At 48.0% G+C, this 12,772-nt stretch overlaps 1 protein-coding gene across 4 annotated transcripts in view; it reads right to left on the minus strand.

Annotated features, from left to right (window-relative positions):
• Positions 1–12,772, minus strand: part of UBE4B (ubiquitination factor E4B) — a 1,139,522-nt gene that overhangs the window by 185,410 nt on the left and 941,340 nt on the right. For all 4 annotated transcript variants that reach the window (XM_078642268.1, XM_078642270.1, XM_078642267.1 and 1 more), the window contains one exon: positions 7,948–8,094. In XM_078642268.1, the coding sequence (XP_078498394.1) occupies positions 7,948–8,094 (147 nt within the window). The remainder of the gene's footprint in view (positions 1–7,947; positions 8,095–12,772) is intronic.

A 12,772-nucleotide genomic window follows, 5' to 3' on the forward strand; every position in this document is an offset into this window, starting at 1 on the left:
AAGCGGTCCCTGCAATCGAATAAACATCAAAGTCGTCACACCACTTCCCTGAGACCAAAGGAGGGGAAGGAAACATGGCTAACGGAACAATAAGCCAATGAACTTCATGAACATTCAAAATACCAAAAGGTCGGATGCGAAACATGCTCCCGTCCATACTCTCTAGGAGAGCAACAAAATTCAAATCTAAGGGGGCGTTTGTGCTATGTGCACGTTATCAACGGTTTTGAGTCAATACAGTTGTTGTATGAAGGCCCATCGCCTTCCCGGGAGGAATGTGTCAGCTTAAACCGCCCTTACGTACAGTGAACCCCTTATGTACATGCATGTAACTCTATACATTACGTGTCCCAATCGAGCTGCTACCAGGCGAAGCAAAGCGTCTCTGTAGCTGCACCCCGGTCTAGCACGGGTGCTCAGTGTTGGTTCTCGGACTCGTGCACGCTGAGGAGGCGTCTGGCATGTGCGTGCCTCATTTGCAGCATTCAGGGTCAGTGGCAGAGTTCGCTGCCGCGTGTGTGTCTCGTTATCGCTGCGGCGTTGCTGCATTATCATGTTCCATCAGCTCTCTTGCGACGGTCGTTGGCTGATATCTCTTCAGAGTGCTTTGCCCGTCGTGCAGCTAGCTGATGTAGTCCGCCGTTTGGGGAGTGACATCGGGTTGTTCTTCCGATGTGGGGGAGTCCGGCACACCATAAATGGCTTCGTCGTCACTGTGGAGTTCCTGTGCGCTGCTGCCCGCCACGTCACTCCGTGTAGGGGACCCGCTGAGTTCCATCACCAGGCGGAGGGCGTCCTGTTTCTCCTGCCTCGTGCCATCCGCTGGAGGGGAATTTCTCTTCGGTGTTCGTGGTCCAGTCTGGGACCTCTGGCGGGGTCGGCGTCTTCGCCTGTTACCTCCGAATTGTCGTCGGGGCGCATGACCTTCAGTTGTTTTGGGGTCCGTGTCCACTCCGCTGTCCAGCCAAGATTCCACTGCCATGGGGTCTGTGAAGAAATGCGTCCGCTCTCCGGCCACAACCCTCAACTTCGTAGGAAACAGCAGAGAGTACTGTAGGCCCAGTTGCCTCATTCGTTTTTTCACCGCCAGAAAGTCATGTCGTTGCCGCTGGACCTGTACAGTATAGTCCGGAAAGAACATTATCGTCGCATTTTCAATTCTGATCTCCTGGAGTTTGCGAGTTTCGCGCAATATGGAGTCTCGGTCTCGGTAGTTCATAATGCGGAGCAGCATGGGCCTCGGGTTGGAGCCTGTTGCTAGAGGTTTGGTGGGGACCCTCTGAGCGCGCTCAATTACGAAGTGCGGGGAGAGCGATCCCTCCGGTAGTATGCCCTTCAGCCACTGTTCCATGTGTTCCTCTGGGGTCCTCCCTTCCCATTTCTCCGGGATCCCAACCAAGCGCACGTTGTTTCTGCGGGTCCTGCCTTCCGCGTCCTCGGCTCTGTCCTCCAAGAACTCCACCCTGTTCAATAAATCCTGTATTTGCTTGTGTGACTGGTCGGCTTGAGGCTGTAGCGTCTGTATGGTACCCTCCAGGGCCGTAGTGCGTTCCGCCAATTTTTTTATGGTCCGCCCTTAGGTGTGTTAGGTCGATGACTACGCTATCAATTTTGGTGGCCAGGGAGGTGCGGGTTAGGTGTATTGACTCTTTGAGCCTCTCCATCGCTGCCAGCATGGTGTCCAGCTTCGTCGCCGTTTGGTCCGGGTCATTGCTCCTCCCGGATTTGTCCATCTTGCCCTTTGCGGTCGCATTGCCGGTCCCGGTTCGTGTTCTCGGTCCGTTCGACATCTGCGCCACAGCGTCGATTCCTATCCAGCAGCGCGCCGCACCCCCTGCGGACCAGCCCGTGCGTGTGGTTGTCAGGCGGCTGTACACCGGACTATTCCTCAACAGTCGCGGCCTGCAGGCGGGTGTGCACCCGTTCCCGTGTCCACGTGTCGGCAAATTGCAGTGTTCGTCTTCTGCTAGGACGATGTGTCCATGGTTAGAGGTAGCTCAGGGCCAGCACGTGTCCCTCTGCGGCTGGTCAGGCATGGTGGCGGGCCACGCGACCACCGCGTCCCTCACGTGGCGTTGTGGGCGTTGTGTGTCCCCAGCCGTGGGCGCCAGAGAGGTCCCGCCGCTTCCCGCCAGTAAGTGGGTGCGAGGCAGTAGGTGCTTTCACAGTCCGGCCGTGTCCGCCGGTCGGTCGTGCTCCGAACACCAGCACTGTCGACCACGCGGTGGGGTCAAGGCGCCCGGCACACCCGGCGGGCAGGACTAGGCCCTCACAGCCGGCGGATCCGCTCCGCTTCCCCTACCTCCAGGTCATGTAGGTCCAATCTGCCCCATCCGGTCGCGTGCAGCCGTGCCGCTGGTCAGGCGCTCGGGCTCGCAGCACACAGCCAGCAGAGCCTCCGACTGGGCCAGGCCGGGCGCCGCGGCCCGTCTCCGCTCCGCAGCTCCGTGTGTTCTCCGCGCACGTAGGCCGCAGCTCCGGGCCCTCTGCGCCTGTCGAAGCCTCGGTCTTTCCTGGGCGCCTCCCAAGGTTCAAAGCGACGCGCGCGGTCCCAGCGCCGCTGAATCCCCGGTGCGCTTGAAGTGTGCCGATCTCGCCCAAAGTCGGCTGGGTGCTCAGGGGCAAGGTCTTGTGGCAGCGCCGGCGGTTTTCTGCCGGCAGCAGGCTATGGTTCGCCGGAGAAATGCGCCGGGAAGGGGAGCTCAGAGCGGAGCTCTACCCCAAGGCGTCCATTCCCGATGCGTGCTTAGCCACGCCCATGATCTGCAGGACCCATTGATCTGAAATTATTGCTTTCCAGGCTTGTTTAAAGGAGAATATTTGTCCGCCAACAGGCACTATGTGCTCTGACAAAACGGAACTAGGTCTGCTTTCCTGCTGGGAAGGAAGAAGAGAAGGAAAAAGGGAGGTAAGGAGTAGTGAGGCTCGGCCTTAACCTTTGTCATGGCCCCAGAACTGCTTAAACAAGAGGCTCTGTTGCTGCTGGGATTGCTGTCTGCCATAAACAGAGAAACCTCTGGTGAACCCCTGAAATTTACGAAGTAGTCTAGACTCTTGCTGCTGGGTTTGGAGTCGCAGAGACCTAGCAATGACCCTACTGTCCTTGAATCTCTTATGGGCCAAGCCTACCTTTTCTCTGAACAACCGTGAACCATCAAAGGGGAAGAATATTAGGGTTGGTTGAACATCGTTAGAAAAACATGAGTTTAGCAAGCCAAGGTGATACCATAACATCATGGACGGGTCCATGGCATGTGCTCTGGAGCAAGCCTGATTGAATCAACTATATGGCCACGGCCTAATCCGATCTCACAAGTTCTGTGAAATGTCCCTGCAGGTGGTCTGGAAGACTTGTAATAATCAGTTGGGCTGGGGCTCACATGGCATGGGAGTAACGACCCATTATATCCCACCCATCAAATATTATTTTCAAATATTATTACGTTATTCACCTCAATTTAGGCATTCTCCTTTGTTTTTGTACATATCCTAGTATGTAGTGTTAATCTGTTTTCCACATCAAAGTGAAATGAAAGCTTAATAGTTGCTCCTTTTGCATGTACCATCTATTGCATGTATTCACTCTGAATGTTTCCTTATTTCAAAGTTTTATTATTAGCTACAGGTTAACAGTTCTATTGCACGTCATCCGAGACCAGGTGAGCTACTGGCCCCTAATAAGATTATAGATATGTCATACACGTACATGTCATGTCGTTTTCCAATACTATTCAGTGAGCTTGAATACCCATGCAGCATGCATGCGCGGTAGTATACACACTTCGTGGACAGGAAATAGATAGAGCGAGACTGTTCTAGTCGTTATACTCTCAACATACGTTACAAGACGTCCCCCTACAACCATGAAGAAAAGTCCATTTTCACACACCATGCGTATTGATGTACTGGACACTCCTTTTCATATCCTATATATGGTGAACACCGACAGACACCGGATTTGGGTATGCTCTATTCCGACATTTGGCTGTCCAAGTGACTACACGGCAGCGATCGCAAGATTGTGCATTGTACTTGCGAGGTAAAAATATGACCTCCTTGGTTCAGGATATAGCTCTCGTTACAGTATGGCTTTTCAGCATCTCCAACTCTATGTACAATATCGGTTTAACTAAACATCTTGAATAATAACAACTTAAGCTACTGAGAGAGTTGCATTCATATTAGATCAGAGTTACCTTTTATGTCCGGAGAGATTTTTGTATTTGTTTAGTTTTTTATTATTCTCGTCGTCCGTCTCTCAGCCAAGGATATTTTGATGCTGGTATACGTCTCTGATGAGTTTGATCCACAAAAGCAGTGAATCGAGTATTTAAAAAAAAAAGGTGTTGTCTTATTCAGTTCTTAAGGAGCCCTTGGCATGGATCTATATAGGTATTCTTGTTTTTACCTTGGATATAGTGCACATATTAGAACCTAGGACTATTGTAGTGTGGGACCATCCAGACTTAACATCATTGAGGTACTTAACATTATAATCTCTTTGAAGTTGCTATTTATGATATTTTGTACATTAGATGCCTACACATTCCTTGTAAATCATTCTACTACATCATTTTTCTTATTGTTTTTTGTCCAATAGATTTATCTTTGCCCTTCCTTATAAAATGCCCTGTATTTAGAGATTTTAGGGTAAGTTACAGATCTGTCCACCTCCTAAGGTGGTATAGGTGGTTACGGGAAGGCATGCACTTTTTGATATCTTGCATGAGCGATTTCTCTTATCTCTGTTGCTATTGGGGGACACAATGCTATACACATCTTTATATTTACATGATGATATTTCTTTGGGATGAAGTCTAAACTCATAATCTACCTTATTTGGGTCTATTCAGGCTCCTTACTTACCTACACTAATAGCACTGACCTCATCACTCTTTCACTGAGGCATTACTCGGCAGTTTTATATCAAAGTTGTTTATTGAACGGCCAAGTTTGAACATGTAATATGTTTCAGGTTCTCACAACGTTTCATCTGTGTCTCTTCCTGAAGGTGTGGTGACACGCCGAAACACACGTAGGAGAGTGTTTATCAACCCATGATGAATGATGAAATAGATGAATTGTAATTATTAGAGAGCAATGAATTTAGCCTCTTCAGTTTTTAACTTGTACATACTTTAAGAATTTTATGTGTACTGAACGAGATGTAACTTGTCTTCAATTCTGGTTGATGTATTATATGTATTTATGTATACCTGTTTGTGTATTTCCTGTCACATTTTAGGGTTCACTTTTTCGTATTGTGAATTTTCGATTTTGAATGTATTATAGATGTGTTGTGAGCTCTCTTTTTTCGACAATACGATCTATATGGGATAAAATGGAATTTGAAATGTCTACTAATAGAAATAAAAAATATAAGTATTTTGTTCTACATGGCCTATATTGTTTTACTGTACGAAATTATTACTGCATTGTTGAGTAACGACCCATTACAGGTAGCATTAAGGGACTTGAGGAACATTCTCTGATACTTTAGAAGTGGGGTGTAGAACTTCGGATAATATGTTGGATTTTATCTCCACAGAGGATAGGGGAAGGAAAATGTTACTTACCCAGTAAGCATCTGTTCTTGGCATGAGGAGCTGTAGATTCACATGCTTTGCATACTCCTGCCATCTAGTGTTGGGTCCAGATGTTTGCAAGTTGTCTTTCTTCAAAGTTGTCTTTCCAGTCATGAGGTAAGGTGACGACTCCTTTCGGTGTTAGGGCGCAGGGGCATCACCTCTGCTGCTTTCTGTACTATGGTATGGTATGACACAATCTCTGGTGGAGGGAGGTTGCTGGGGGAGAATAATTCCCATTCAGGGGAGATGTCTGAGCCACTGTTATCTTTTGAGGTCAAGAAATCAGAGTGCATGGATTGACCATTCACATCATCCTGGTCCTCTAGATGATCGGAAACCGCTCTAAAGAATAGGTGGAGTCACTAGGTCCTGTGACTGAAAAATACCTTCTTCTAAGAAAAACAAGTTGTACATGCCCCAGCGCAACAGTGAGCAGAATTATGCACAGTATGTGTATCTGAAGCCACACATGCCACAAACACCTGTTTTCTTCCATGAACCTCTGTGCATCCCTTATGGATCTATACACAGGGTCTTGTTGATCAATTACTGGGAGAGCGGCTAGTGCGGATGTAGATGGTGTCGGAACTAGCGGTAGTGGAGTTGGTATTTGCGCTAAGGCAGTTCTATCAGAAGGCGGTCACAACACAGTAGATCTTATCAGAACAATCACAGCTGCAGCAGTTCCAGATAGCAGTGATGAAGAGGTCATTGAGAAATGGGTGGGAAGGGCTAGAAGGAAGCAAAAGAAGCAGTGGGAAGACCTGTCAGTGGCATCCCAAATAGTATGCCCCTAGGACTGTGGGGCCCAAAGGATATCCAGAAGGTACAATTGCTCTGTGGACAACATCAAACATAGTAGAGGAATAACACCAGGTCTGCCCTGGAACAGGAAACTCCAGGTGAGGCTGACTTGGCTGTTGCCTGGGGTTGGTAGGCATAGGTCGGGCTAGGGCCAGCACAGTGTCAGGAGAAATTGTAGATGCTGCTTCATCTTGGGGTAGCAATGACCAGTTCTAGCTCTGAAGAGGAGTCCTGAGATGTAGGGGAACAGCCTCAGTGACTTACCTTTGCAAGCATGGAGCCACTTGGAGTCTTCTTTTTGTATTTGCGTCAGAGTAACTTTGATGATGGCGACTCTGTCCTTGGGCAAGACTTTCACCTAACTTGTCAATAATCCTGGGCCATAAAAAGTTTGCTATCCCTTTCTTTGATGGCATAGTGGTGCATGATCCTGCAAACTCAAATGACCCACTGTAGTGTGTGGACCACAAGCACCAAAGGCAAACTACAAATATACGATGGACATTTGTGCATCACACACCCTGCAAGGTTTGAAGCATGATCTTTTGAGGAGAGCAACATCCCTACACTGCTTTGAAAATAAGAGAGAGCCTGAAGAAAAATCACTGAAAAAAGCTGTCTGAAGGTGTGATGAAAACAAGCTCTGAGACCATGCCAATGCTATGGAAAAAATGAAACTGACGTCGGGGCGCCACTGGCGGCGCTTGATGGCTCCAGTGACGTCACAGGGGCATCTTTTCCTGCACCAAGATGGAGGCAGCACCCCCTTCTGGTGTAGGGAGCTATTGAAAAGTTTCTGGATCTAGTCGACACCTAGGATATTCAAAATGTGAGGAATCTGCAGGTGGAAGGACTCATTTGAAACAGCTTTACTCTTCTTGAAGAGAACTTCTTACAAATGTCAGACATCATAATATGGGTATAAACAAATGCATTCCCAAACTAGCATCGTTTGAAATATTTCTCTTTCCAAAGTGAACCAAGTTATTCTTTTTGCGTTCTATTTGAAACAAAAATCACAGCTCCCAGTACAGGGCTGTAGGTGAAATACTTTGTCTGTTGTCAGGACAGCTAAAACTGCTTTTCTTTAAATTACTAATGTGAACCAGGGCTTGTAATCTGTGGAAGACTACCTAACAGCGTATGTCTAAATCAAGAATCTGATTAAGATCACTCTTGGGTTGGTATTACCAATTCAGCAGAAGTGTATGAGTAAAATTAAGCACTCCAGAGATTAGGAAATAAGTCAATGGCACAGCTCTGATAATGACACATCACGTTCCCCATGTTTTGAACCAAATGGATTCCCTGTTTGACACTGGGGAATAGTCAAAAACAATTCTATGAACACAAGCTCTAAGGCTGGAGGGCAGCCTTACCTGGCAGTAGCATATATCAATTAACTGCCTCTTATGATCAAGTAAATGTAAGATGCAGTCTTAGTTAGCTCACAGCATGAAGGTGCACAGCACATTCATACAGGTTTCAGTGTACCACAATTCCGGGTACCTTTTAACCAGGTCCCAGCATTATCTAGCACAAAGTGTAGCCTCACCTGGCTCTAACATGCTCTCAGTCAATGTCTGGCGGTTGAATGGGTCTGTGGAGGAGTTTAACAAATGCCGGAGGATGATTGACCGATCCATGATGGTTCCAGATGGCAGTCTCACTGGTTCAGACATCAATGTATCCATCAGTGGATCTACATGTTAAAAACGATAATAGCATTACAATTCTGCATGACAGTCCCTAACGCATACAATATAAGAAACCATGCAATTTTTTTTGACAACCAAGTTTATTATTTTACGATAAAACACAAATGACAATACAGTCAAACCAACCGTGTCACAGACAGCCCAACAATGCAAGTGCATAATTCAGTCATGCAGGCTTAAACCATTTGCCCCAAATCTTTACATGCTGCTGTGGACATACCCTGGACATACAGATAGGCATTTTTGTTGGGCACACCAATCCTCTCCCACCTGCAAGGCAGCCAGTGTAAGATGGTTCATTGCATTTTACCCCGGGGTGATGTCCCTCTTGGTAACCAATTTGACTACCCCTAAGAACACATGTTCCAGTCTCTGTTACGCCCACCCTCCCCTGCCAAGTCCTCCAGCAAGCCCATAGGGACAACTTCAGGAGAGAGGACTAAGTGACGGCCCGGGCAAGGACCGATGACAGTTCTTGCTGTATTCCCCACCACTACGGGTTCAACACCGGGCATAACCAGATCACATGGAAAAAACCTGCATCCCATGACGAGTATCGAAAGCAGTTGGCTTGTGAAATCCTACCCACCCGCTGAAGCCACTGAGGGGTCATGTAGGATAGATGGAGATAGTGGAGTTGGACCAGAGGTGTGCAGAGATGGTGAGTTCCAGGTGGGCCATCGTAACTGCTCTCCAGTCTGTGTCGGCTGGTTCCCCCACCCACACATCTCACCTCTGCTTCAGCCTCGCAAACCGGTTTGGGAAGTTGATGAAGTAATGGTAAATATGAGAGTTTGGGCCGTTGGTAAGCCTTCCAGTTAGCAGGTTAGTCTCCAAGGGAATCAAGTCTGGAACAACAGTATCTAAAAGGAGGTGAGCTGTGAGGGCATGATGCAGGTACTTGCGAAAATGGGTACCGGACAGTTGATACTACTCAGGTAGATCTTAAAAAGTTTGAATGTGGGACCTCAAACAGACATTCCCGAGCTGGTTGATTCCTATCCTGTCCCATTTTGCGAACCCATCCACGCCTGCTGTGTGATGTAGCCATGTGCCCTGCCAGAGAGGAGTCATGTGCGTCAGTCTATAGTTACAGCCTGTAAGTCAAAACGCGGCCCTCCAGTTTAGGAAGACCACTTCTGTAATATCCGGGAGGGATTGATGGATCAGAGCGCAGTTTATGGTGACCATAATTCAGTCAAGTACCAACAGGGCCAACTCAGTCCCACTGCAGGTCGGGTCCCTCCAGCCCCCATTAAACCAGTGATTCACCATAATTACCTGGGTGGGGGGTTGGGGGCAATATATTAACGGTGTAAATCTGCCATTCCCATTCTGCAGTCGTAGGGTTATTGTCCTCAACTATCAAAGGTGAGAACCTATGCAATATTTGTATTAAAACGCCCACCCTGAAGGAGCTTACCTGTTACATGGGGCCACTGATAGGTGCCTTTACTGCCACTGTTGTCCCACTGTGAGAGGCATGCTAGCTCACTCTGACACCACCACTAAAGTCCATTCTCTGGGTTGTAGTGTGGTGAAAGGAAAATGCTACTTACTAGTATGAATCTGTTCTTGGCAAGTAGAGCTGTAGATTCCTATACTTATGCATAGATCGCCATCTGGTGTTGGGCTCGGATGTTTGCACTTTGTTCTTGTCTTGGAAGAAGTCATTGTAGTCATGAGGTAGATGACTCCTCCTTAAAACCATAATGCGCATGGGCATCGACTCCATCTCCAGATTGTTTTGCCATGGAGGGTTATAATGGAGTTAGTAAGAAATAGAAAAGGATGTCCATGTGTAATGTATCCAAGTAAGATAATACTGGAACAGATAGAGGTATCCGGGGAGGCGGTGGGCGTATATGAATCTACAGCTCTACATGCCAAGTACAGATGCATACTGGTAAGTAGCATTTTCCGTTCGAGGCATATGAGCTGTAGATTGTATACTTATGCATAGACTATACAGCAGTTACCTCTCTTGCAGTGGCTACCTGTGTCTGTTGCAGTGGTTTGATAAAGTGTTCTTAATACAGCCTGGCCCACACTAGCTTGTTGTTTTACCTGCACGTCTTTACAGTCAATCGTGTTTTGTGAAGGTGTGTGGTGTAGACCAAGTTGCTGCTTTGCAGATGTCATCTATGGGAATGTTCCCTAGGAATGCCATAGATGCCCCAAGTTTACGTGCGGAGTGAGCTCTAGGGGGAACGGTTAATGTGCGTTTGGCTTTAGTGTAGCATATTTAGATGCATTTAACAATCCACCCTGCAATCCCTATTTTTATGTTTAACTTGGTTTTTATTAACAATCAGCAGAAGGAAAGAAGCATTTACATCAAAAAGGTCCGCACCCCCCGCCTCGGATGCCCCCCTCCCTGGGTATGTATTTAGCCAAGGTTGGTCTGTGTGAACCATCCCCTGTATCTAGGGTACATCTTTTGAGTGGTTTCCTGCTTTGGCTTATTGCAACGTTCTGTACATATCCGTATCAAGCAGTAGAGAAACAACAACCGCTCCCCCTTTCCCACCCATAAATTGGTGCGCTTAGGACCTTTCTCAGTGTTGGCGACCAGGAAGACATCCTCCTGAGTTCCCCACGGGTATCTCTGTGGGACTCGTCTGCGTCCGTGAGCCTGAGAAGCCGAAGGTATTTCGGGCAAGTAATTTTGTTCATTTCAGTGGCTAATAAAGACAGTAACAGCTGCTAGGTTTCTCTGAAGCCCCCGCAGAGTTAGTGAGGGAAGCATGGATCCGCTCCATCCCCAAGATGTACCACAGTCTATGTAGCCATCCCGTGTATGTTGGTCTCGTCTGTGTCCCCCAGTGTGTCAGGATGTTTTGTGTTGCTTCCCCCAGTGCAACCCCATTGGTTTCCCCTTTTTAGATTTCAAGAGATAAGTCAACGGATTAGGCGACCCCAACGCTGTATAGGCTGGGAACAGCGGTATTTCTGTCTCAAATTGTCTGTCCACATCATCTAGTATCTTGGTCCACTAACCTGTCAGCTCCGGGCAGACCCATAGCTGGAGCACTAGCGTCCCCTCTTCCCTGCAACCCCGCCAACATGTCGGACTACGGTCCGGGTTCCCTTTGTTTAACCGTACCAGTGTGAAGTACCAGTACATAGTTATATTGACGGTGGACTCCCTGCTAGCGGTGTTGCATGCCGTGTGATTGGCCCTATAATATATATTCCTCCACTCCTTCTCCGTGAGCTCCCCTCCCAACTCCCTTGACCATCTTTTCTGCCCAGACGTAGGTTGTAAAGGTGCGGGTTTCTTGTCAGTATTGTTCATTACCAGCCACCTTTCGTATTTTGTCAGTGTCCTGCTCACGTTTGGCTGTACCTCTGTCTGGAGAAGCCAGTGTCGCAGTTGGAGGTAATGATCTTGCTCCGACTCCGGCAGGTTATAGACTTGGCCTACCTCGAGAAATGAAATATCCCCTCCAAATCAAATAAGTGCCCTACTGCCTTCAATCTGTCCCTCCTGGTTATCAAATAAAGGAGTCATGGGGAGGGAAAGGATGTCAGACCCCGTCTAACAGCCACCCCATCCAAAGCACGCATTAAGGTATTCGTGATAGGGTATCCCCGGAGGTTTGGTGGCCTATCTGTCCTCTTCAAGAAGGGGACTTTCCATAGAGAGTGTTTTGCTAGGGCCCTGTACTGGAACAGCCACCTTTTATCAGATTCCGGCCGACTCCACTCTACCAAGTACTGTAATTGCGCTGCTCGAAAGTATTTCAACATATTCGGTATCCCCAGACCTCCCTCGTCTGGCTGCCTATAGCTTCCCGCCCATACAAAGTGCTGTATCTCCTGCTACATTTCGTCCATGGTACCCACTGGGGGCCAACCCGGCAACGTCTGGAATAGGTACAGTGCTAAGGGGAGGATGAAAATTTTGACCGCTGTAACCCACCCCAATAGCGATAGTTTGTGTTGTTTCCATTGCCGAAGATCCCAAGTTATATGAGTAATAAGCTTGGAGTAATTTAGCGTGACTGTCAGGGGTACGGACGGAGCCAATTCAAGTGCCAAATATGGGATCGTTTCATTTACCTATATTCCGGCGTAGGAGTCCTCTCTGCCTCCCAACGGTCCCCCACCTCGATCCAGTCTATGGATCATTGACTTGACTTTCCAACGTTCACCCAGATTCCTGAGACCTTCCCAGATGATTCCAGCTCGTACAAAAAAGCCAGCACCGATCGCTCCGGGTTCTCTAGGGACGCTATGACATCATCCACATAGAGGCTGACGGTATGTCTTTCCCTGCCAAAGGGAATGCCCAGGATTTTGGGAATGTCCCACATCTTCTATGCCAATGGCTCAATATAGAGCGCGAAGAGAAGAGGTGATAACGGGCACCCTTGCCTCGCTCCTCTCTGGATTTCAAAGGGCTGGGATGATATCCCGTTTACTTTGATTGTAGCCGTGGGAGCGCTATGGCAGCTCATCACCAAGGCTCTGTAGCGATCTCTGAAGCCAAAGTGAGCTAGTATTTTGTCTAAAAAATCCCAGTCCACCCGCTCGAATATCTTTTCAGCCTCCACAGACAGCAGCAGGGCGACCATGTTCGTGCGTTGGGCCTTGTCTACCAGGTGTAGAATGCGTTTGGTGTTATCGCTACTCTGTCTGTTATGAATAAAAACGGAC

This window comes from Lissotriton helveticus, chromosome 5_1, assembly GCF_964261635.1.
Source record: "Lissotriton helveticus chromosome 5_1, aLisHel1.1, whole genome shotgun sequence".
In the NCBI taxonomy this organism is placed as follows: domain Eukaryota; kingdom Metazoa; phylum Chordata; class Amphibia; order Caudata; family Salamandridae; genus Lissotriton; species Lissotriton helveticus.